Below are 26,017 nucleotides of genomic sequence, written 5' to 3' on the forward strand. Positions count from 1 at the left end.
ACAGTTGGTTTATATTGATAGATGGTCCTATAAATTCTCCCAGTTCTTTTTTCATACTGAGAACAGCTAAATCAAGATTTACCCATCCTGTACCTGCTCAGTATAGTTTTACGTATATAAAGGTAGGGCGTGATATTTTTTTCTTGTTATATTTCCTTTCCTTGGATTCAAGCCCAGGATATCAGCCTGTTCAGATAATTTTGAATCATGATTCTCTTGTCTTCCTAGTTTTATCCCAACTGTAAGTTTATGTCTTCATGCAACAGTTAACAAGAAAGTGAGACTAGGACAGCCCCAAAACCACAGCCCTGTGGACGCCTTGACAATTGCCCTTTAGCCTGAAAGGGCATAGTGAAGCGTATGAGAGCAGATTGCACATCCGGTTGCAAATCCATCTCCACTGCACTCATATTAGCATATGCATTTTCTCTGACTCATTCACAAGGACATCATGAGAGGGCTTTTTTTGGTTTATTGGGCTTTTTCTGGAGGCCTTGCTGAAAACCACACACGATATCTATAATATCTACTCACTTATTAACTGCAGATATGTTTTCTTTGTACATTAATGAAATATTAAAGCATGTAGACAGGAATAAAGAATAATATAACAAACACTCATATACCTACTTGCCTGCTTTATCGAATATTCACATGACATGTTTGCTTCAGAATTATCTTTTTTTTCTTTAAGAAACAAAACATTACTAGTACAGCTGGGCCACCCCGTGACCCTTCCTTGTTATGATTTCAGAGTTTATCATTCTCATGCATGATTTATAACTTAACTACATATGCATATGCATACATATACATATGCATACTGTCTCTATGAATAATATATATTGGTTTCGTAGGTCTTAAACTTGCTCATACTGCAAATATCATTATGTAATTTGCATTTTTTGCTCAACATAATATTTCAAGAACTATACATGCTGATGAATGTAGTGCTAGTTCATTCTTTTTGTGGCTAAGTGTTCTATTGCAGGCAACAATTTTCTAAAAGGGATCGATAAAAAATATTTTTGATTTTGCAGGCCGTCTATGGTCTGTGTCACAGTCTTCTTTGTTTTTGTTTTTATAACCCTTTAACAATGTGTAAGACACTGTTAGCTCTTGGGCTGTACAAAAATAGGATTTAGTTTGCCAACCCCTGTTCTACTGTCTGACTCTAACACTATTTCTCCATCCTCCTTTTGATTTACATGGCTTCTTACGTCTCAGGTTCTCCTTTTATAAAGCAGAATGATCGTCTTGCCTGCCTCCTCAGGAGGGTAGGAAGATAAGGCAGATGATGGATATGAAAGTGCTTTGAAATGTTTTTTTTAAAAGACTGTTTTATTCCTTCCCTCTCTTCTCACTTCCCTTTTCTTTCTTTTTCCTTCCTCCTGCTTCCTTTTTGCTGGCCTACGTAGGCTCTCAGTTGAATTTCCATGAAGAAATATGGGAGCTCATTGAGAAATCTAGGTGGCGGAGACACATGGGAAGACACTATCAGGCAATGGGGGATTGGGGAGGCCTGAGCCCAAAGTGGATGATGTTACGTTCTTGCTGGCAGTTTCTCTGCAGCACTGGGGCATCAGTGGCTGGGAAATTCAGGAGGCACTCTCATTCTAGGCAGCCTATTAGCGGAACACAGCTGTTGCTTTCTTTAAATGTGCTGGACTAAGGTCTGGGCAGATGGCCTGTTCTGCCACCGAATAGCTGTGTGACCAGTCTCACCTCACAGACCTTTTGCCTCTTCATCTATCACAACTGCATCTGTCAACACAGGTTTCACAGGATTGTTGTGAAAATTAAACATGATGAGCTAAAAATGTTGGTATGTGGTGCAGACCCTTGGTGAAATGCTCATTAGAGGTTAATTTACTATATTACTTATGGAGGTTAATTACTGTAATTTATTGTTTACTTATAGAGGGTCCCCTTTCAGGGTCCCTGCGCCAGACAGCAAGTCCACAAGGAATATGTGCCTACTTTTCTCTTTTTTTGTATAGCACTGGTAACTTTAATGGATTTTAATGAAACTTGTAACCTTACAAAAGGTGAGTTAGGTGAGCTTGGATTAGGTGTTTCAGCACCTTCTCTGGTCTTGATGCAAAGCAGTGATGAATTAATTTTTCTTTGTAGGAAAGTTTTGCTAATAATTTAATTTCTTTAACGGCTAGATGGCTGTTCAGATTTTTAATCTCATCTTGTGTCACTTTTGGTAAGTTTTATTTTTCTACCAATTTCTCCATTTCACCTAAGTTACTGAATTTATTGGCAACTGTTGTTTAGTAATATTCCCTTATATAATTTAATGTCTAGGACTGTAATGCTATTCCCTCATTTGTGGTATTCATAATTCATTTTGTGTCTTTTGTTTCTTGATTAGTCCATCTAGGAGTTTATCAATTTTGTTGATCTTTTCAAAGAATCAACTTTTGTATGTCTACTTTTAAAACTATCCCAAAATGGGAACTTTAATTTGAGAAAAATATGCATAAATAATAGCATCCCTCATACAATACTACAAACACCTTTTTTAATGCCTTAAACACATGGTTAATTACTATTACCTAGCCTGGTGTCAGGCATGTGGACATACTAAAGACTTCTTTAAAAAGCTGAACCGAATTCACATTTTCATTTCTCAGATGTGACGTACTCAATCCTTCCACATCCTCTGCAGTTAAAGATCGCCTTGCCCTTAGGTTGGCTAAGGGCTGGAGATTTGCCCATGGACAAGGGGAACACATAGAAAGGGTCAGACTGGCTCTCGCAGCTATATTATAATATGGGTAATAGTCATTGGTGTTGCTGGCCTTTCATTATTAAGGCTGATTCTGCAGTTTTTTCGCATGTAAGAGCCTGAGAAAGAAGATTTAGATAGCCAACCTTTATATTTCCAGAGATAAGTAGTTTTTAATGCTTGCTTCAGGTCAGAAGCTATTTCTGGTATTCCTAATTGTGCCTCAAGAGACCAAAAAGTAATTTGGGCTCAGTGGATAGAATGAAATTGAATTTTCCCTAGGGAAGATAATGTTAAACATAAATTCAAAGCATCTTATAACAAGGTTATTACAATGGCATATGTTCACTATGTTTAGGAAAAAGTAAGACAATAAAATTCATGACTTTAGACCTTCTGAGAATTGGCTACTTAAGGACATGCAGTTGTTCTCATTTGCTTCTGTAAACATTTTCTGAGTTGTTCTTTTGTATGTGGACCAGGATCCAAATGTCAAGGTTAATTAAAGGAAGTGTGTGTGTGTGTGTGTGTGTGTGTGTGTATAAAGTGATGAATACCTAGAAAGAATCTGGAAAACTTGCTTATTAGTCTTTGATTTCAAAGTTTTCTTATTCATTTTTAAGCCTTTTAGAAGTACATTTGAATTATTTTAGTGAATGCTTAGTAAAAAGGATGATAATACATTGAGCAGAGAGTTGGTTATCCAATTTCTTCTCTTTCAAAGTAAGAGTGACTGGCAGAACAAATGTGTCAAATGTGCCATGAAACTCAGTTAAACAATCCAAAGGGAATGGAGATTTCTGGGCATTTGATTTTCTGGTAAACATAGGCCATCCAGAAATATATTTTGCTTGTGTGTTTTTCAGCCTTGTATTTGTTATCTTTATGCCTTTCTTTGGAGAAAAGCCCATAAATATTAGAAACATTCTTCAATGATTGAGGTGCACCATTTGGAACATGTTTGTAGCATATGGTTTGGTAAATGAGGAAGCTATGTAACACTGGCTTGAATACAGTGTTTTTTAAAATTTAATAATAACTCCTTGTTATCAATTAATTATTCAACAAATATCTATTGAAGACCCACTGTGTGCCAGGCACTGTACTTGGTGCAGTGCTTGGTGCCAGGCATCAGTGAGTAAAACAAAATTTCTGTTTTTATTGAGCTTGTTTTCTGTTAGGGATATGAATATTTCTCTTTTACCTAAAAGTAGAGCATTGGTTAATTGGAAATTTGGTTAAATATGGGCAAATTGAAGTTTGTGGTTATTTTAAATTTCAGTTTCTAGATGTGGCACATATATACAATGGAATATTACTCAGCCATAAAAAGGAATGAAATTGAGTCATTTGTAGTGAGGTGGATGGACCTAGAGTCTGTCATACAGAGTGAAGTAAGTCAGAAAGAGAAAAACAAATACCGTATGCTAACACATATATATGGAATAAAAAAAAAAAAAAAAAGGTCATGAAGAACCTAGGGACAAGACGGGAATAAAGACACAGACCTACTAGAGAATGGACTTGAGGATATGGGGCGGGGGAAGGGTAAGCTGGGACAAAGTGAGAGAGTGGCATGGACATATATACACTACCAAATGTAAAATAGATAGCTAGTGGGAAGCAGCCACATAGCACAGGGAGATCAGCTCGGTGGTTTGTGACCACCTAGAGGAGTGGCATAGGGAGGGTGGGAGGGAGATGCAAGAGGGAAGAGATATGGGAACATATGTATATGTATAACGGATTCACTTTGTTATAAAGCAGAAAGTAACACACCATTGTGAAGCAATTATACTCCAATAAAGATGTTTAAAAAAAAAAAAATAAAATAAAATAAATTTCAGTTTCTAAAAATTTTACTTGCATGTGTCCAAAATCATCAAACTGTACACATTAAATATGTACAGTTATTCGTATGTAAATTATACCTCAATAAAGCAGTAAAAAAATTTACTGTAGTTTGTTTTCTTCTTACCCTAAGGTTGATTTAGGTGTATTGTATTGACTCCTCCAGTATGAAAGTGTCTCAGACTTCTACTCCTTGTTAGATGTCTATGATTTGGATCCCACACTGCTCTCATCTACCTATACCCAGATGAATTTATTTGACTATTGCAAATCCAAGAAAGATGTGAGATATATATATATATATATATATATATATATAGTTGAATATTAACTGTTTATTTAATTTTTTCTACACCAAAGAGCATTTTCAGCTATACTCAGTATAGTATACGTAACTGTTATAGCAGTCTAAACAATGGTCTATATGATTGTGTAATGGTGGATGTCAGTGTGTAAGACAATATGAAGCGTGCAAGACTTGTGGGTGAGTTCATATCCATTGCTCCGAAACTGAACTCACCCCCAAATGCACTGGGGAAAAATGCTTCCCTATACCACCAACACTTTTCATTCAGGCTTGGCTCTTGCCTGGCTATAGGCTCCGATTTTCTTTTCTGGCATCTGTGGCCACAAGCCAGTGGAAGTTACTTAATGCTATTCAATGGGGAGACACACACTCCTCCCCACCCTGCATATAAGTGCAACGTCAAGGCTGTGCTTGGGTTCACTGGAGACTGGCAGTGCTGCTTATGTAGCTTCTCACGTTTCCTTCTAGAGCGTATGTTTGAAGAATCCAGCATAGGATCTTCTGATTCCTCACTCATGTCTCTGTAAAGTAGGTCCTGGTGGTGCAGCTTAGAATCAGGCGTGTTGAACAGGTACAGTCATACACAGGAGAACTGAGGTCTTCTTTGCAAGTTCCAAGCCATTTATTTATCCATTTTTAAAAGTATTTATTTCCTACATATTTTTTTAAAGTTTTCATGTTGTTTATAGCTATGAACGCATATAAAACAAGACTATTAAATAAGAAGAACAGAATAAAGCATTTGAAAAGAGGGAAGGGAAGATAGATTTGGGGAAAAAATTATACTAGAAAAGACTAGTGGAGGTAAGGATGTGTGTGCAAATGTTTGTGAGTGTCTATGGTTCAAGTGTTGGCGAAGGCAGAAAATGCAAGAGATTATTTCAGTTGTGGAGGCTCACGTGGCTGTGCCTGATTATCTACAAAGTTCACTGTACATGAGTAACTGTGTTTTGAGAAGGTTTGCTCTGCCTTGCCAGAGGTAAGACTCCGCAGCAGAATGCAGAACTGTTGTCTTGGGGTTCTGAGTGGTCCTGCTAACTATTTTGCTGTTAGAAAACCTGATAGAGGGTCCCGCACATGGGTCAGGTACTAACTTCCTTTGTTTGGCTATGGAGGACAAGGGTGTTCCTTTCTCTAGCTCAACTCACTGATGCCTCGTCTCTCTGCCTGAGGCAGGATGATAAGAACATTGGTAGGGCAGATAGGGGAACCTGCCCCTCTTCTTTCTGATCATCGGTTGTGCCTTGGGAGGTGATTCCCAGAAACCAGCTTAGCGCAGTGAGGCTTACCAACTCCTAGGTACCTAGACAGCATGATTTCAAGAAGTTTTTATATATAGACTACTCATATAATAGAAAATAGATATGAAATTTGGGCTCAGTTGGAGTAAAGAAGAATTGAGCAACTCCCCAAAATGCTCTAGGCAGGGGGTAGGGGGAGATTCTCCAGACTCCTTGAGGCCCTGGACAGTTTCAAGGGTAGCAGACTCCTGCTCCTTGCCTCCCATTGATAAAAGAGGTAAAAAGTAGAGCTAAGACCCCTGCTAGGGGACAGGAATAAAGACTCAGACATAGAGAATGGACTTGAGGACATGCGGAGGGGGAAGGGTAAGCTGGGATGAAGTGAGAGAGTGGCATGGACATATATACACTACCAAATGTAAAATAGATAGCTAGTGGGAAGCAGCCGCATAGCACAGGGAGATCAGCTCGGTGCTTTGTGTCCACCTAGAGGGGTGGGATAGGGAGGGTGGGAGGGAGGTGCAAGAGGGAGGGGATATGGGGATATAAGTATACATATAGCTGATTCACTTTGTTATACAGCAGAAACTAACACACCATTGTGAAGCAATTATACTCCAATAAAGATGTTAAAAAAAAAAAAGACCACTGCTAGGGAAATAAGCCTCATTATATTTAATATTTATTTAGCCAGAATTGCCTATTGTTTAAGACCAAGACTCTAGAGCAAGACTGCTTAGGTATGAATTCCAACTCTGCTAGCTGAGTGATTTCTGGGAAATTATTTAGCATCTTTGTGTTTCTATTTTCTCATCTGCATAATGAGGATAATAACAGTATCTACTTTATAGAATTGTTGTTAGGATTGTGATTAGTACCTGTAACGTGCTTACAATAGTCCCTGGCATGAGAAGACTACAGTAATTTTTTTGAGCATAAGAGAGATGAGCCGGAAGAGATTTTATCATCCAGTTTCCTTAGGTAAGAAATTGAAATATGTCTGGGAGAAAAATAGCAAAAATCATTCGGGCTCTCTAGGGATTGTAAGCAGTAATAATCACATCACATGTACTGTGAATGATATGCCATAATAATTTGTTCTGACAATTCTGAATACTAAACAAGATATAACTATGTATTGAAAGGAAAGTCCTCAATTTCTGACTAAACATCTGGTAAACTGGAAGATGTTCAAGAGACATTTTGGTAACAGTAAGGTCTTAGTCACTAGAAGTTTAAGATGTGTTTTACAGTATTAGGATGTCATTCTGCTTACATCTGTAGAACCAGTTTTGCTATAGTGATTCAAGTAGGTGTTTATAGTATGTTTTGTTTTCTCCTTGGCATTTTGCCAGGGTAGGGAAGGAAACTATTGCTGAAATAACTTCATTACAATAATGAAAGTGTAGTCTTTTGCCTTTAAAAAAAATCAATTTAATACAAATTTATTGAGTTGCCTAGTAAGTATAGTAGTAATGCACCTAAATGTTTTTAGAATTTTTAAAAATTATTTATTTTTTTATTTATTTTTGGCTGCGTTGGGTCTTCGTTGCTGTGCACGGGCTTTCTGTAGTTGCGGTGAGCGAGGGCTACCCTTCGTTGCAGTGCGCGGGCTTCTCATTGCTGTGGCTTCTCTTGTTGCAGAGCATGGGCTCTAGGCGCACAGGCTCAGTAGTTGTGGCTCGCAGGCTCTAGAGTGCAGGACCAGTAGTTGTGGCGCATGGGCTTAGTTGCTCCGCAGCATGTGGGATCTTCCCGGACCAGGGCTCGAACCCGTGCCCCTGCATTGGCAGGCAGATTCTTAACCACTGCACCACCAGGAAAGCCCCTAAATGTTTTCAAATAAAGATTTTTATTGGGGTATGCAATGTATATAGAAAATTTTACTCATCACGTGGGTGAAATTTGATGAATTATCACAAAGTAAGCACACCCATGTAGTCCTCTATGCAGGTCAAGAAACAGAAGAGTACCTGCACTCCTAGAAACCTCGCTTTGCCTCTTCTCAGTCACTTTCCCAACCGTTCTTCCCAAAAGATAACCACTAAGCAGAAAGCTGACTTCTACCCAGAAATAAACCCGCGTGCCTATGGTCAATTAATCTACGACAAAGGAGGCATGAATGTACAATGAAGAAAAGACAGTCTCCTCAATAAGTGCTGCTGGGAAAACTGGACAACTAAATGCAAAACAATGAAATTAGAACATTCTCTAACACCATACACAAAAATAAACTCAAAATGGATTAAAAACCTAAATGTAAGACCGGACACTATCAAACTCTTAGAGGAAAACATAGGCAGAACACTCTTTGACATAAATTGCAGCAACATCTTTTTGGACCCACCTCCTAGAGTAATCAAAATAAAAACAAAAATAAACAAATGGGACCTAATGAAACTTAAAAGCTTTTGCACAGCAAAGGAAACCATAAACAAAACAAAAAGGCAACCCACAAAATGGGAGAAAATATTTGCAAACGATGCGACCGACAGGGTATTAACCTCCAAAATAAACAAAGAGCTCATGCAGTTCAATATCAAAAAAACAACCCAATCAAAAGATGGTCAGAAGATCTAAATAGACATTTCTCCAAAAAAGACATACAGATGGCCAAAAAGCACATGAAAAGATGCTCAACATCGCTAATTATTAGAGAAATGCAAATTAAAACTACAATGAAGTATCACCTCATACTGGTCAGAATGGCCATCATCAAAAAGTCTACAGACAGGGACTTCCCTGGCAGTCCAGTGGTTAAGACTCTGTGCTTCCACTGCAGGGGGTGCAGGTTCAATCCCCAGTTGGGGAACTAAGATCCCACATGCCATGCGGCGCAGCCAAAAAAAAAAAAAAAGTCTACAAACAGTAAATGCTGGAGAGGGTGTGGAGAAAAGGGAACCCTCCTACACAGTTGGTGGGAATGTAAATTGGTACAGCCACTATGGAGAACAGTATGGAGGTTCCTTACAAAACTGAAAATACAGCTGCCATATGATCCAGCAATCCCACTTCTGGGCATACATCCAGAGAAAACTATAATTTGAAAAGATACATGCACCCCAAGTGTTCATCGTATCACTGTTTACAGTAGCCAAGACATGGAAACAACCTAAATCTCCATCGACAGATGAATGGATAAAGAATATGTGGTACATGTATACAATGGAATATTAGCCATAAAAAAGAATGAAATAATGCCATTTGCAACAACATGGATGGACCTAGAGATCATCATACTAAGTGAAGGAAGCCAGACAGAGAAAGACAAATACCATATGATATCACTTATACATGGAATCTTAAAAATTATACAGATGAGCTTATTTACAAAACAGAAACAGACTCACAGACTTAGAAAATAAATTTATGGTTACCAAAGGGGAAAGGTGGGAGGAAGGATAAATTAGGAAGTTGGGGTTAACATATACACGCTACTATGTATAAGATAGATAATCAACAAGGAACTACTGTATAGCACAGGGAATTCTACTCAGTACTCTGTAATAACCTACATGGGAAAAGAATGTGAAAAAGAATAGATGTATGTACATGTATAACTGATTCACTTTGCTGTACACCTGAAACTAACCCAACGTTGCAAATCAACTATTCTGCAAGCTGACTTCTAACATCACAGATTAATTTTTCCTGGTTTTTAAAAAGTTGATATAAATGGAATCAGAGGTCTAGCTTCTTTCATTCAACATTATATTTGTGAGAGTTATCCATGTCGTGACTTGTAGCAGAACTTTGTTCTTTAGCATTGCTGTGTAATGTAATATTCCATTGTATGAATATACCACAATGAATTGATACATTCTCCTCTTGATTAATATTTAGGTTTTTTCCAGATTGGGATTAAAAATAATGCTGCTGAAAATATCCTCATACATGCCTTTTAGTATGTGTATATATATGCAGTTCTGTTACATCTATACTCAGGGGTAGAATTGCTGCTGGTCACAGGAAATGCCTATGTTTAGCTTTAGTAGAAACTGCAAAAGTCATTATACCACTTTACACTCCCACAAGCAGTGTATAAGAGTTCCAGTTGCCCCATATCCTTGCCAACACTTGCTGTTACTTTCAGTATTGCAGTGGGTGTGTAGTAGTGTCTCATTTTAGTTTGAATTTGCATTTCCTGATGGCTAATGAGCTTGACTTCCTTTTCGTGTTTTTAGTGAGCATTTTGGTGTGTGTGTGTGTGTGGGTGTGTGTGTGTGTGTGTGTGTGTGTGTCAAGTGACTATGCAAGTCTTTTGGCTGATTATAAAAACTGAGTTGTATTTATCCTTTTGGTCCCTGTTGAGACCTTCCTGTATCTCCATGCTTCCATGTGGGATCATTTTCATTGGGTCTGAAATGCTACCTTTAGTATTTTCTTTAGAGTAGATCTACTAGTGAAAAATACCCTCATTTTTGTTTTGTCATAAAATGTCTTTCTTTTACCTTCATCTTTGTGTTTGGAAGACTAGGTTAGTGGTTACTTTCCTCCCACTTTGAGGTTACCATCCCTTTGTCTTCTGGCTTCCATTATTTCTGTTGAGATGCCAGCTGTTCTTGTTATTGTTGCTCCTTTGAAATTCATCTGATTTTTGGTTGTTCGTTTGTTTCTAACTGCTTTTTAAGGTTTTCACTTTGACTTTGATGTTCCGCAGTTTTAACATGCTTAGTTGAGGTTTTCTTCGTATTTATCCTACTTGGGCTTTAGTTTGAAATTTTAACAGTTTGGGAAAATTCTTAGACTTTATCACTTTAAGTATTGCTTCTGACCCATTCTTTTTCTTCTCTTCTCTCTCTCTCTCTCCAACATTTTCACTTTGCCATAAGTCTCTCATGCTTTTTTGTTTCTCCATTTTCTTCTGACTTGCCTTCTGCTTAGTACTAATAACCTTTATAGCGATTTCTATTCTATTAAACCCATCTGTTGATTTCTTAATGGCCCTTATTGTATTTTTCAGTTCTGGAATTTTCATTTGAGTTTTTAGAATAGTTTCCAGTCTCTGATAAATTCTCTATCTTGTCATAATTTCTTAAACATATTAATTATGAATATTTTTAACATCTTTATTGGAGTATAATTGCTTTACAATGGTGTGTTAGTTTCTGCTGTATAACAAAGTGAATCAGCTATACATATACATATATCCCCATATCTCCTCCCTCTTGCATCTCCCTCCCATCCTCCCTATCCCACCCCTCTAGGTGGACACAGAGCACCGAGCTGATCTCCCTGTGCTATGCGGCTGCTTCCCACTAGCTATCTATTTTACATTTGATCATTTTATATGATTTCATTCATACAGAAGTCCAGGATAGGAAAATCTATAGAGACAGAAAGTAGTTAGTGGTTGCTTAGGACTGGGTGGGGGAGGGGGGTAGAGGAATGAGAGCTAAAGTGTACAGGGTTTCTTTCTGAAGTGATGAAAACGTACTAAAAGTGACTCTGGTGATGAAACGTACTAAAAGTAGATTCACATATCTGCGAATCTACTTTTAGAGAAACATTGAAAATATTTTCTCCTATTCTGAGGTTTGTCTTTTCATCTTGTTTATGGTTTCCTTTGTTGTGCAAAAGCTTTTAAGTTTCATCAGGTCCTAGTTGTTTATTTTTGTTTTTATTTCCATTTCTCTAGGAGGTGGGTCAAAAAGGATCTTGCTGCGATTTATGTCAAAGAGTGTTCTGCCTAGGTTTTACTCTAAGAGTTTTATAGTGTCTGGCCTTACATTTAGGTCTTTAGTCCATTTTAAGTTTATTTTTGTGTATGGTGTTAAGGAGTGTTCTAATTTCATACTTTTACATGTAGCTGTCCAGTTTTCCCAGCACCAATTATTGAAGAGACTGTCTTTTCTGCATTGTATTTTCTTGCCTCCTTAGGGAACTCTACTCAGTGTTCTATGGTGACCTAAACGGGAAGGAAATCCAAAAAAGAGGGGATATATGTATACGTATAGCTGATTCACTTTGCTGTACAGCAGAAAGTAACACAACATTGTAAAGCAACTATACTCTAACTGAAAAAAAAAGAGTTTAGAGACAAACAGTTCTCAATTTGAATCCCAGCATGACCACTTACTAGCTGTATGACATTGGGAAAGCTATTTAACTTCATCTTTCTCATCTGGAAAATGGGTATAAACTAGAACCAACTGATAAGGATTAAATGTGATCATATATGTAAAGTGCATGGTGTTGGGGACATCATAATTGTTCAGTAATAACTGTGATAATAAAATTATTGTTAACAAAAAAGAAACATTGAATTGTACACTTTAAATTATGAATTGTATGGTATGTGAATTATGTCTCAATAAGGCTGTTACAATAAAGGACCAAAGCAATATTTATGATAGCAACTGTGGAGAGAGGGTGGCAGATGTGGGTGCAAGCTCATGGTGATGACGATCTCTCTCATTTTCACTCTCTTCATTAACAGTTTGCTGACGCAGACGTAGAGAATGGACTTGAGGACATGGGGAGGGGGGAGGGGGGAGGGTAAGCTGGGACAAAGTGAGAGAGTTGCATGGACATATATACACTACCAAATGTAAAATAGATAGCTAGTGGGAAGCAGCCACATAGCACAAGGAGATCAGCTCAGTGCTTTGTGACCACCTAGAGGGGTGGGATAGGGAGGGTGGGAGGAAGACGCAAGAGGGAGGGGATATGGGGATATATGTATACGTATAGCTGATTCACTTTGTTATACAGCAGAAACTAACACACCACTGTAAAGCAATTATACTCCAATAAAGATGTTTAAAAAAAAAAACAGTTTGCTGACCAGTTGTCAGGGCCTGGGGTGGAATTAAAGCAGAACACTGGGTCCTGTAATACGTGGTCAAAGGTAACTCAAGTAAGAGTAAGTCATGGAATCCAGCAAGAACAGTGATCTGGATAACTGACCAGGAATATAACACTGCTGAGATAATCCAGACTTGTCTTAATCCTGGCTGGGCCCAACATCCTGAAACAGGACTTAGCTTCCTTAGTTATTCCTGTGGTCAGAAAGTACTGCACTGTTCTTAAATCTTCCTGTTTTGCAAGCCTCTCATTTACCTAGAAGAGTTTTTTTTTTTAGAGTGTAAACTTAGATCTCAAAGACCTTTTCTAATTTAGATCCTATTTCTCTGGAAGTGCTGGAAACACGTGCAACTTCTTGATTGAGAAAGGCACATAAAGCAGATGTATTTGCATAGGAAGCCCATAACCCCAGAAGTCACCATCTGGGAAGGGGCTTTGAGAGTTCTCATGGCTCACTTCAGTCGTGTCTGTGAGAGATTTGGAGCTTCAGTTCCTCATTCAATGGTTAAAAAAAAAAGGGCAGGTCACAGATTGTACAATTTTTAATTCATTTATTCAACAGACATATCAGTTACCAACTTTGTGCCAGTCAGTGTACTAGGTGCTGGTAATAAAAATCTATGAAACAGTAGCTACCTCTAGGAGATTGCACTAAACCAAAGGTACCAAGTGATGAAAGAGACGTATGCATTAAGTGACTGTGAGTTCCCAGTAGAGTGTCAGTTAACTGAGCTTAGAAGAGTCTTGGAAGCATTTAGCACAACTGAATAAATATAGTTGAATAAAGGCTGAGGAAAGGCATCATTGAGGCGGTAACAGTTTAACTGAAACTTGAAGAACAAGTAGGGTTTATCCAGGCAGACGAAGAGAAGAGGAAGGCTGGTGGCAGAGAAACAAATGAGTTAGGACCCTGTGGTAAGAGCCATTATGAGAGTTAACAAGGGACAGAGCCAGAAAGGGAGGAAGAAATGAACTTAGAGCAGTACTTCTCAGACTTCAGTGGTCATACATTGAAGCCTGAGAAAAACGGAAAATCGTGTAAAAATAGAGATTCTGAGTCAGAATCTCAGGGTCTAAGCTAGAGCACTTCATTGACCCCCCAGTCAATGTCAGTACTTCTGGTCCATGAGCCACACTGAGTAGCAAGAGCTTAGAGATCTATTTGAGTGGGATGGGAGAGGAAGGTGAAAAGTCCTAGTTAACATGTAAATTTCTGGATAGAATGATCTGGAGTGATGGTGTTGTGAGCTGCTAGAGGGAATGTAAGAGGAGATTTTCAAGGAAATATGTGTTTTGTTTTGAGACGCCTATAAAGATATCTCGGAAGAGAAATCTGGTAGGAAGGAGAAAAATAAAACCATGGTTCCTGAGTAGAAGAGAAAGATGTGCCTATGAATGAAATTGAGAAGGGACTGCAAGATAAGTGAGAGGATGATTAGGAGAAAATGATGTGATCACTTCCACAGAAGAAGTTTCAAGAAAGTGGGAATGAACAATGTCAAATGTTGCAGAGAGATGAGGAAGGAGCAAGACTAGAATCCAGACTGCAAGGAGTTGAGGAATGGAAAATGAGTGTTTTGATTAGTGGTAAGAGGGTTGAGGAAAAGTGTCAAAGAGAGTGTGGCAGTAGACAGAAAGGAGTGTAGGGTAAAGGGAAGGGTCCTCCCTCACCCTTTTTTTTCCTTCCTCTTTCCTTTCTCCTTCCCCCTTCCCTCCCTCCCTCCCTCTCTCCCCTCCCTCCTTCCCTTCCTTCCTTCCTTCTTTCCTTCCTTCCTTCCTTCCTTCCTTCCCTCCCTCCCTCCTTTCTTCCTTTTAGCGTTATTATTATATCAATAGAAATTTTCCTACATACAAAAAATTGAGAGGCTATTATAATGAATGCTAGGATAAGCCACAGAGAAAGTGCTTGCCTTGTCCTACAAATAGAATTCCCGTCCGAAGAGGAATCCTGAGGAATAAAATGTTCTCCACCACTTAACACAAAGATTAAGGTCTTGATGTCAAGTCAGGAAATTAGCAAATTCATTCCTAATAACAATTAATTTCTCTGTGAAATAGGAAGAGTTCCTTTGGAAGGAGTTCGTTTGGCTGGAACTGAGTGGGAAGAAGCTTTGTAAGTGTGGCAGGGGTTTGGAATATTGCCAAAGCCTTCCTTTTAGCTTTACCCAAAGTGATGTCTTACCTTCTAATAAAAGATAAAAACAGCAAAATGCCCTCCGACCTCCCCCCTCCACTCCACACACTCACATAGGAAATGAGAATATGAAAAGTAGCAGGACACCAAATTAATGCACAGAAATCTCTTGCATTCCTATACACTAATGATGAAAAATCTGAAAGAGAAATTAAGGAAACACTCCCATTTACCACTGCAACAAAAAGAATAAAATAGGAATAAACCTACCTAAGGAGACAAAAGTCCTGTATGCAGAAAATTATAAGACACTGATGAAAGAAATTAAAGATGATGCAAATAGATGGAGAGATATACCATGTTCTTGGATTGGAAGAATCAACATTGTGAAAATGACTATACTACCCAAAGCAATCTACAGATTCAATGCAATCCCGATCAAACTACCACTGGCATTTTTCACAGAACTAGAACAAAAAATTTCACAATTTGTATGGAAGCACAAAAGACCCCGAATAGCCAAAGCAATCTTGAGAAAGAAAAACGGAGCTGGAGGAATCAGGCTCCCTGACTTCAGACTATATTACAAAGCTACAGTAATCAAGACAGTATGGTACTGGCACAAAAACAGAAATATAGATCAATGGAACAGGATAGAAAGCCCAGAGATAAACCCACGCACATATGGTCAACTTATCTTTGATAAAGGAGGCAAGAATATAGTAGAGAAAAGACAGCCTCTTCAATAAGTGGTGCTGGGAAAACTGGACAGCTACATGTAAAAGAATGAAATTAGAACACTCCCTAACACCATACACAAAAATAAACTCAAAATGGATTAAAGACCTAAATGTAAGGCCAGACACTATAAAACTCTTAGAGGAAAACATAGGCAGAACACTGTATGACATAAATTACAGCAAGATCCTTTTTGACCCACCTCCTAGAGCAATGGAAATAAAAACACAAATAAACAAATGGGACCTAATGAAACTTAAAAGCTTTTGCACAGCAAAGGAAACCATAAACAAGACGAAAAGACAACCCTCAGAATGGGAGGAAATATTTACAAACGAAGCAACTGACAAAGGATTAATCTCCAAAATATACAAGCAGCTGAATGTCAAAAAAACAAACAACCCAATCCAAAAATGGGCAGAAGACCTAAATAGACGTTTCTCCAAAGAAGATATACAGATTGCCAACAAACACATGAAAGGATGCTCAACATCTCTAATCATTAGAGAAATGCAAATCAAAACTACAATGAGGTATCACCTCACACCAGTCAGAATGGCCATCATCAAAAAATCTGCAAGCAATAAATGCTGGAGAGGGTGTGGAGAAAAGGGAACGCTCTTGCACTGTTGGTGGGAATGTAAATTGATACAGCCACTATGGAGAACAGTATGGAAGTCCCTTAAAAAACTAAAAATAGAACTACCATATGACCCAGCAATCCCACTACTGGGCATATACCCTGAGAAAACCATAATTCAAACGGAGTCATGGACCACAATGTTCATTGCAGCACTATTTACAATAGCCAGGACATGGAAGCAACCTAAGTGTCCCATTGACAGATGAATGGATAAAGAAAATGTGGCACATATATACAATGGAATATTACTCAGCCATAAAGAGGAATGAAATTGAGTTATTTGTAGTGAGGTGGATGGACCCACAGTCTCTCATACAGAGTGAAGTAAGTCAGAAAGAGAAAAACAAATACTGTATGCTAACACATATATATGGAATCTAAAAAAGAAAAAATGATTCTGATGAACCTAGGGACAGGACAGGAATAAAGACGCAGACGTAGAGAATGGACTTGAGGACACGGGGAGTGGGAAGAGTAAGCTGGGACGAAGTGAGAGAGTAGCATGGACATATATACACTACCAAATGTAAAATAGATAGCTAGTGGGAAGCAGCCGCATAGCACAGGGAGATCAGCTCAGTGCTTTGTGACCACCTAGAGGGGTGGGACATGGAGGGTGGGAGGGAGACATAAGAGGGAGGAGATATGGGGATATATGTATACGTATAGCTGATTCACTTTGTTATACAGCAGAAACTAACACACCATTGTAAAGCAATTATACCCCAATAAAGATGTTTAGAAAAAAAGATTATTAAGGGCTGTTAGACTTCTATGGCGTGCCACTTAAAAGGGCGGGACCACCAACTGATCCCCTGTTGTGTTGACTGTGGGAAGAGAAGGTTGGGAAATGATGTCAGGAACTTTTCTCCACTTAAGTCTGAATAAGTAGGTATTTGCATAAATATCATCCTAGCCATTCATTAGATAACAGCTTAACTCTAGAGGTAGAAATGTACATTCCAAGCATTTTGTTCAAGCTTCTTGTCTCCCAAGTATATGTCTCTTCCTGGCCCCTTTCTAGGGCGACATTTTGCAGGGAGCACCCAACATTGGGAATGATGATTGAAGTCAGTGATTTCACAATAATTTCTTAGCATTCTCAGAAGGCTTCAGCAGTTAATTCCTACTAAGCACCAATTGCGTAATAATTGGCTAACTCTCTTGATAGAGAAAAAAACGTAATTTGGAAATAATTGACCTAACGAGAAAAATGGATAGACGCTTAAAAAATTGTTTGGGTCATTGCATTGTTAAAAGTAATAAGTAACTTGGAGATAAAGTACCATAAATATAACAGTGTAAATACTGCATGTGTATGAATACATAATTTACATGATAATTTATGCTTAGCTCATATTCTACATTTGAAGTTATTTTTCTTATAGTAGAAAACACAGAAGGACTAAAAGAAAAGGATCCAATACTAGATTCTTAAGGTCTGTAGAAATTTGGAGCCATAGATATAAAAGTATATCACCTGGGATAAACCATAATGGAAAAGAATATAAAAAAGAATCTATATGTATAACTGAGTCACTTTGCTGTACAGCAGAAATTAACACATTGTAAATCAACTGTATTTCAATAAAAACAGTGTATCAGCAGTATGTACTGCTTTATAATGCTCCACTGAACTAGCCTCTCAGAAAAAATAACTCAGTCCAATTACTTCCCAGGCTACTCCTGTGATAGTATTTCTATCTTTTAAATTTGATTAGTAGATGACAGTCTTCCCAGAGAATGATATCGATGATTTAAATCAGTGCCAAAAGACTATGAGAGGAGTTGATGCTTTGAGTAAAACTGAGCTTCTCCCAGGCAACGAACTACCCAAGCTTCCGAATTTTTATGCCCATCAAATGTGGATGTTTTCCATTGATTCAGAACTTAAATAAGAAAACGACCCTTTATTCCCATGCATTTTAAATTATAAGTAAAGACAGTTTTGTTATATGTACGTTGGAGGTAGGCATGGAAGGTATTATCTCAATTTTATGGGCGAGAAAACAGAACCCAGCCAGACTCTCGGTTCCTCCCTGCTCCAATGTTTGGAGGTCGTGGCAGCCTGCAGTAAGTGGTTGTATTTCAGATTTGACCACACAGTCTGTGCTCATGGGTTGGCAGTACATTTTTTAGATAATAGAACTCACAGCCAGCAGTGTCATGCTCTGAGACATAGTACCATGCTCCATTCAAATGAGCCACATCTCGTCCCCTAACACTGCTGCTTGGTATAAACCAGGTAAACCCATTAGCCATCAGTCATTTTAAGGAATAAACAGCTAGAGTTGAGACCTCTTGAAACATTACGGCCTTTTAGACCAAGACAGATTGACTCTCAGTAACAGTGAGGTTCTCGTTTCTTCAGCACTGTATGGAATTTAAGAATATAACTGAAGAGCAAAGAAAAGTGAGCAATCTATAGTCAGTATATAAATTTAGAAGGTCTTGCAGATACAGAGGAACTCATGAACAATTTATTATTGAGTGCTTTCTGTTTCAGTGTCTACACTGGTCTTTGTTGAGGGTATCAAGAAGAAATATCAGACATGGTCACTCTTGACTCCTCAGGAGCTTATAAGCTGATTGAGGAAACAAAACGCACCATGTAAAGGACTCTACATATTCAGACAGAGCAGCTGGGGTCTGAAAGGTGTTTTAGTCTCAGTTGACCCTGAAGCAGACCCTGAGACAAGCATTTGAGTGCATGTCTGTCTGGAGGAAGGTATAAGAAGCATGGGAGAAGGGAAGTGAGACAGGGAAGGGAAGGCGGCCAATAAAGGTGACAACGTTGGTATTAGACAACGGTCACCGTGGGTGACTAGAAAGTGATCCTATGAGGAAACACCGGTAAACAGTATAGAACACACACGTCTGAGTTATTCTACCCAAACGGTAGGGGAACCAGGCTCGTTATATTCCAGCTCTTCTCAGGGCTAGGATTGGGGTGTTGAAGGGCTCTCCCAGGGGTATTCATTCCTGGGCACTTCAGCCTGCCCAGCACCTGGGCACAGCAGGCTTCTGCAGCCCTGGGAAAAGCCCTCAGGTGCAGTGAGCAGACACTGACAGCTGGAAGGCAGCCCGTGCACATGCAACAGAGGGGTCCAAGGAATATGGGTAGGGGACTGCCAGCGGCCACCACAGTAGGATTCTTGGTGTAGGTGAGACTTGAGAGCGCTCTTTCTCTTCTCTCCTCAGGTCTCTTCATGGTCCTCTCCCTACTGTCCATCGTGTATGGAGCCTTGCGCTGTAACATCCTAGCCATCAAGATCAAATACGATGAATATGATGTCAAAGTGAAGCCCCTGGCCTATGTCTGTATCTTCCTCTGGAGGAGCTTTGAGATTGCCACTCGAGTCATTGTCCTGGTCCTCTTTACCTCTGTCCTGAAGACCTGGGTGGTGATAGACATACTCATCAACTTCCTCACCTTCCTCTTCTACCCCTGGATCCTCTTCTGGTGCAGCGGCTCCCCCTTCCCTGAGAACATCGAGAAGGCCCTCAGTCGGGTGGGCACCACCATCGTGCTGTGCTTCCTCACCTTACTCTACGCCGGGATCAACATGTTCTGCTGGTCAGCGGTACAGCTGAAAATCAACAACCCCGACCTCATCAGCAAGTCCCAGAACTGGTACCAGCTGCTGGTGTACTACATGTTGAGATTCATCGAGAACGCCTTCCTCCTCCTCATGTGGTATCTTTACAAGACTGACATCTATATGTATGTGTGCGCACCCCTGCTGGTCCTGCAGTTGCTCATCGGGTACTGCACGGCCATTCTGTTCATGATCGTGTTCTATCAGTTCTTCCACCCTTGCAAAAAGCTCTTTTCCTCTAGTGTTTCTGAAAGCTTTCAGGAGTGGCTAAAGTGTGCTTGCTGTGACTGCAGGCGGCGGAAATCCTCTGAGTCTGCAGAAAAGACAGATCTAAGGTCGCCCGCAGACAGAGAGGAAACCCCTTCTAGCAGTAAAATAAGTTCTATGCCCAGCCAGATCTTGAATGCCGATGAGCTCTTTTCTGCTTAATGGGACCTGAGTCTCTTGAGTCACAGATGTATTGTTTGCTGGGTTGATCCCTGTTCTTCATACAAGTGATGGGCCCTGCACAGTTAACAAAGCAGGACGTTATCTCTCAACTCCTTGTGAGTCTCTCCCCTTTAGAGAGCTCTTGGGCGGGCATGTGGGAACCATGGAGAGAAGCCAGGGAAACCCCTGAGTGTTGCAGGGGCAGCCTAAGGCACCACCATTCACAGTTGACCATGTTCTCCCAGGCGTTACTGGCCTTTTCATTGACAAAGTACCCATGATGTCTGAGTTGGGCTGGTTAGATCTGTCAGGTAGAATGAGGGCAGGGGCTTACTTGTTTTCTAGTTTTCTGGACTGCTGGTCTAGGTAGCCTAATGTTTTATTATCCCTGAACGTAGTTTTCACCCAAGAGCTGTCTGATGACCACAGATGGTTACTGGGGTTTTGCCATCAGCCACAACATTCCTGTCAGAGTTTTCAGAGAGGGCTGTTCAAGTTTGGTTTTTGAATAGACAGATGTTCCATTTTCATCTCATTAGGGCTCTTTGTACATAACCAACTGTAGCAGCCTTGGCCTGCTATCTCTAATTGACTCAAAAGTCTGGATTTGGAGACTTTATTCTCAAGGATCCATGGATGCAAAATTGAATTCTAGATTTGGTTATGGAAGCCCTAGAATTTTAGGAAAGTTGTGTTCCTTCAGTATGTTGAAGAAACTCTGGATCAAGAGGGTTGTTAAAATATCAAAGTGATTTAGGCTTTTATAAGCAGAATTCTTACCTTCTTGTGATGGTTTAAGATGAATCTGCTGGAAGGTAGGCTTAACCTCATCGAGGTTCAGTCCTGTCTTACAGTTCTGGGAAATTTCTAGTAGAATTTGCTAGGATTTGCCTTCTTAGGAAAGAAGAAAGTAAAACTCATAGTCTTTACTCCACCTCTTCCTTGCCTGTCAGGAAAGTTTTAGACAAGAGTTAGCTTGGTTAACCTAAGTTTTTCTAGAAAACTCCACAGAAATTTCTCACCTAGCATATGTATATAGGCCATTTTAATTTTCATTATTTGAAGGAAAAGGGTTCCCCAACTTCAGTTAGATGTTGACTTCAGAAACTTTTAAATTTTGCAAAGAGCTGACATGACCAGAAGATTTTTATCTTTAACTGAATGCATTTTGATTTGGTATGATTATGAGTTAATTTGAATAAGAACTTCAATCTTATCCTCCTACACTCTCCTATCTTCAGTATAATTTCTCCTTTGATCTGGAACCGTATTTCTTTCATAAAAGGATTTGTAGAATATCCTCAGTTGTCTTGGAAAAATGCCTGGATCTAGTACCATTATTTCTACCATAAAAACCTTGATAATGAAACACCTGGGAGCAGGTGACCTGTCACTGACGAGGCTGGACATTGCAGGTCGATCAGGGTTGACAGTCTTAGGACCCATAATGGCTGAACTTTCTGACCCATCGAGTTTCTAACAGCTAGTTTGTCAGGGGACAGGTTAAAATGGTGAGTTTGAGTAGGAGTTGTGGTCAGAATTAGACAGGGATGGAGAGACTGGTACTTCCCCAGCCTTGGTTTGGAAGCCTGTCTCAAGAACCACTACAAAATCTGGGCCTTCAAATACATTTAAAATCATTTTAAGGTAGAATATACGTAAGCATATTGAGTGACCGCAAACCAAACTGACAGTGATGGTCTGTCACACTCCTAAAGCCCAATTATAAGCCACATTTAAAAGGATAAAGAGGTTTGGTAACTAAATTGAACATTTTGTCATCTTTAACTCTTGATATGCAGATACCCCTGCTTTGGGGCCATATATGTCTAGTCACTTTGGGGAAGAGAAACCACTGCTTTTTCTCTTCATGGCCACAATTTAAGTCATAGTGAACTGAGAAATCTTGTTTTTAAATTATTTGTATTATACCTCTGAAATGGCAAAATTATAGCTCAGACTGCAGAACTAGGTTGCCCTAAAGACAAACCAGCAAATTTCCTCCTATCTTGAGAGTTAAAATGTCTTTTTCAGTAATAATTCCAATTTTTAAAACTCTCCGTGCTTTGTCTAATTAATTATATGCCATAACTTGTCGCAACAGATACTCCAGCTGATTCATTATCATTTGGCTGGATGGAGGTGAAGTGTTTCCTCGAAATATATTGAAATAAGATCATCAAACACGTTTAGACTTTCTTCATTACTGGAGACAGTGCAGTGTAGAGGCTGGCATCTCCCTGTCCAGCCCTGCAAGTTAGTTCATTGTTCTATGCCTCAGTTTCCTCACCCACAAAATTTGCATGATATACTTGCCCGGGCTACCTCACAAGGTTGTCAGAAGAACAAATTAAATAATAGGTGTGAAAATGCTTTGAAAATATTTTTGAAGTGCCATGCATGTTTAAAGGAGTTGTTTTTATAGTTATTCAAATCCATAACAGGTTATTGTTTTTTGGTTTTTTTTTTTACCGTTAGAGAAGAAACAAGTAGCATCATTCACATGAGTGTCTTAAGTGAATATGTCGGCCTTTGGCCTTACGGAAGGGCAAGTGTAAATGGCCTTTATTCTTGGAGAGAACTCAACAGTTGCCCTTTCTCTTACCATCAGTTGCTTATAAAAATTAGCACCCAAACATATGGTACTTGGAGGAAAAAGACCCACTGAAATCTGAGAAATTGCTTTTGATAACAAATGAGCTTATCATTTTTGTATGTCATCTTTCATAAAGGATATAGCAGCATCTTTTGTTAATTTTGCTTTACAATTTGAATGCCTGATCCCGCTAGACTTTAATTGAATGTGGGTATAATTTTTTCAGCCTTGTAAATGGGAAAAATAAACTTTAAAATTGATTGTCAAATACAGCATTTTCTTGGAAACCTCCTTAGAACATTAGTGCTATGGTTATGACTGTATGTGTCAGTACTCCTCAGCCAGTACATTGTGGATGTGAGCTTTTGCAGGCTGCTTCTCTGCAGCCATTCGCTCTAATAAATATTGTTTATGTTTCTTCATATAATAAATTAATTTTTCAATTTCTCCTTGCTTTTCATTCCTTATACAGTCCTTTCATGGCTTTTTGACTTCAGGGACTATTTTAGAAACAAATTTGAAAATGGTTTTGTTGTGATTAATTATGATTTTGTAACCTCACCTGGAAATTTTGTTTTATAAGCATTTACTCCATTTGTTAAAGCTGCACTGCTGAATACTAAAATTCTGCTCAAACATAAGTGGTATACTGATCCAGAAGTATAAAATATCAAACGAGCGACTTGATATTAACATAAACAAATAGTCAAATTGTAAATGGCAATCTGTGGTTGGAAAAAATATCAGGTTTTTTCTGCATGTCCAAAGGCCTTATTTTTTCTATTGAGGTTTAATTGACATATAACATTATATTAGTTTCAGATGTACAACATAATGATTCAATATTTGTATACACTGCAAAATGATAACTGCAATAATTCTATTTACCATTCCATCACCATGCTGTTTATTACATCCCATGACTTATTTATTTTATAACTGGAAGTTTGTGCCTCTTGATCCCCTCCACCAATTTCGCCCACCCCCCTAACTCCCCTCCCCTCTGGCAACCACCAATCTGTTCTCTGTATCCATGAGGGGTTTTTTTTGTTTAAGAAAGACAAATACCATATTATTTCACTTATATGTGGAATCTAAAAAACAATCAGTTATTTAAGGGGTCATTTCGGAGCATGAGATAGACAAGGATTGTTGCAATAATTTCCTTTCCTCTGAAGGTGACCTTGCAATTTGGAAAGACTTGGCTATAGGATAAATCTTTTGAAAGAGATCTCTTGGTGTTAAATCAACCCCTTGAGAAAACTGAAGGTCAACAAGTGTAGTGTTTAAGTAGGTCAGTGCAAAATTACTTCATTTGGTGTTTGTAAATGTTTTATTTTGAAATACTTTCAAGCTAATAGAAGAGCCTTAAGAATAGTGCAAAGAATTCATTTATCCTTCAATCAGTTTCACCTATTAATATTTTGTCATGTTTGCTTTATAATTCTTACTTTCCCTCTTTTGACCCTTTATTCCTAAATACTTCAGTGTGTATTCTCTTATACTCTGAACAAAGGCATTCTCTTACATAGCCACAGAATGATGATCTAATTCTGGAAATTCAACATGGATACAATACTAGTATCTAATCTAGAGTTCATATTCCATTTAACAATTGTACCAATTACTTCATTTGTTTTCACAAAGCTTCCCTAACAATGTGAATCTACTCAGCCCTCTTTTATGGGTTCTCTTTATTTAAAGTTATGAGTAAATTTTAACTTCCCTATGAATGCTCTGAAAACTACAGCAGACTTTGAAAATCTATTTGAAGAAAACATGCATGTTATCAGTACTAATAGCTTAAAAGCATAAATTTGGAATGTTTACTGGCAAACTGTGGGTAATTCTTTTTCATGAATCTCCATTTTAACCACCGAGTGTTGACTGCTTAATATATGAACCTGTAGCTCACGCCCTGCCCCTGCCCCACTGTGATAGTTCATTTTACAGTGTTCAGGCCCAAGTTTGTAAAGATTTGGAAGGGGGTGAGGGAAGTACAGTATATATTATTCCTCCATGACCATGTTTCTCCGGGTGCCCCCTTCCAGGAGACTGTATTCTCTGTGAACATCTTTCCAGCTGGGAAAGAGCTCAGAAATACCAACTCTACACTATACGAGTGATGTTTTGAGCCTCTTCTCTTTTTCAAAAAAGGCACTTCATATCAGCAGAGATTTCTACAGAGCTGAGAATTCAGAAACATCCCTGATCCCTTCTTTCCCAGCGCACAAGATACCCTATCAGACTAGGTCCCTAACCTGCTAAGAAGGTGTGTCCGCTGCAGAAGCCTGCCTGAGGGGATGCCTCATGCCTCCCTGTCACCCTCTCTGTGTGGTTGTTTCTCTGGAAATTATCGGGCCAAGGACGTCTAAAACAATGCAGGTTTAAGCAGGGTTTGGTACCCAGAGCATCTTTGAGGAGTATACAGCAGGATGCAGCAGCAGCATCTCTTGGCAGCAGGTTATCAGAAAACTTCTCACCCAGACCCCCCGGGGTGAGGTTTCAGCATTTGCCTCCTGCCAAGGAGAGATTCATCCAGAGAGATTTTGAGATTCTGCCTGTGCTTCTGCTTCCTCCCTGCCTCCCATCCTGAATTAATTCTCTCTCTCCGAATGATGAGTTCCTGATTGAAGCCTGATTAGCCTGTTTCCTAGAGCCCTGGGAATATCATCCTCCGTAGACATCTGCATTATGCATACTGGTTTAATTTCTTATCAGTCGGCTTCCTATTTTAATTACCTAAATTCGACAGTTAATGAGTCAGGTTCTCAGGAGCGATAGCACTCAAGAAACAAAACAGGATTTAGAAATTCTATTTTGGAGTGGTGCTTCAGGACCATCCCCACCACCACCCCAGTGCAGAGGAGACTGCTTCCCTGGTGGCGCCTTCTCCTGACAAGGTGACCTTCTTAAGTGGAGTGGCAGAATTTTT

The 26,017-nt window shown here is 39.1% G+C and overlaps 1 protein-coding gene across 1 annotated transcript in view; it reads left to right on the forward strand.

The window, feature by feature from the left end:
• The window catches only part of XK (X-linked Kx blood group), a 49,501-nt gene extending 25,972 nt beyond the window's left edge, over positions 1–23,529 (forward strand). The window contains exon 3 of the mRNA XM_036839860.1: positions 19,660–23,529. Coding sequence (XP_036695755.1) covers positions 19,660–20,486 — 827 coding nt within the window. The 3' untranslated portion in view covers positions 20,487–23,529. The remainder of the gene's footprint in view (positions 1–19,659) is intronic.
• The last annotated feature ends 2,488 nt before the right edge of the window (positions 23,530–26,017 follow it).

The sequence above is a fragment of the Balaenoptera musculus genome, chromosome X (assembly GCF_009873245.2).
Source record: "Balaenoptera musculus isolate JJ_BM4_2016_0621 chromosome X, mBalMus1.pri.v3, whole genome shotgun sequence".
In the NCBI taxonomy this organism is placed as follows: domain Eukaryota; kingdom Metazoa; phylum Chordata; class Mammalia; order Artiodactyla; family Balaenopteridae; genus Balaenoptera; species Balaenoptera musculus.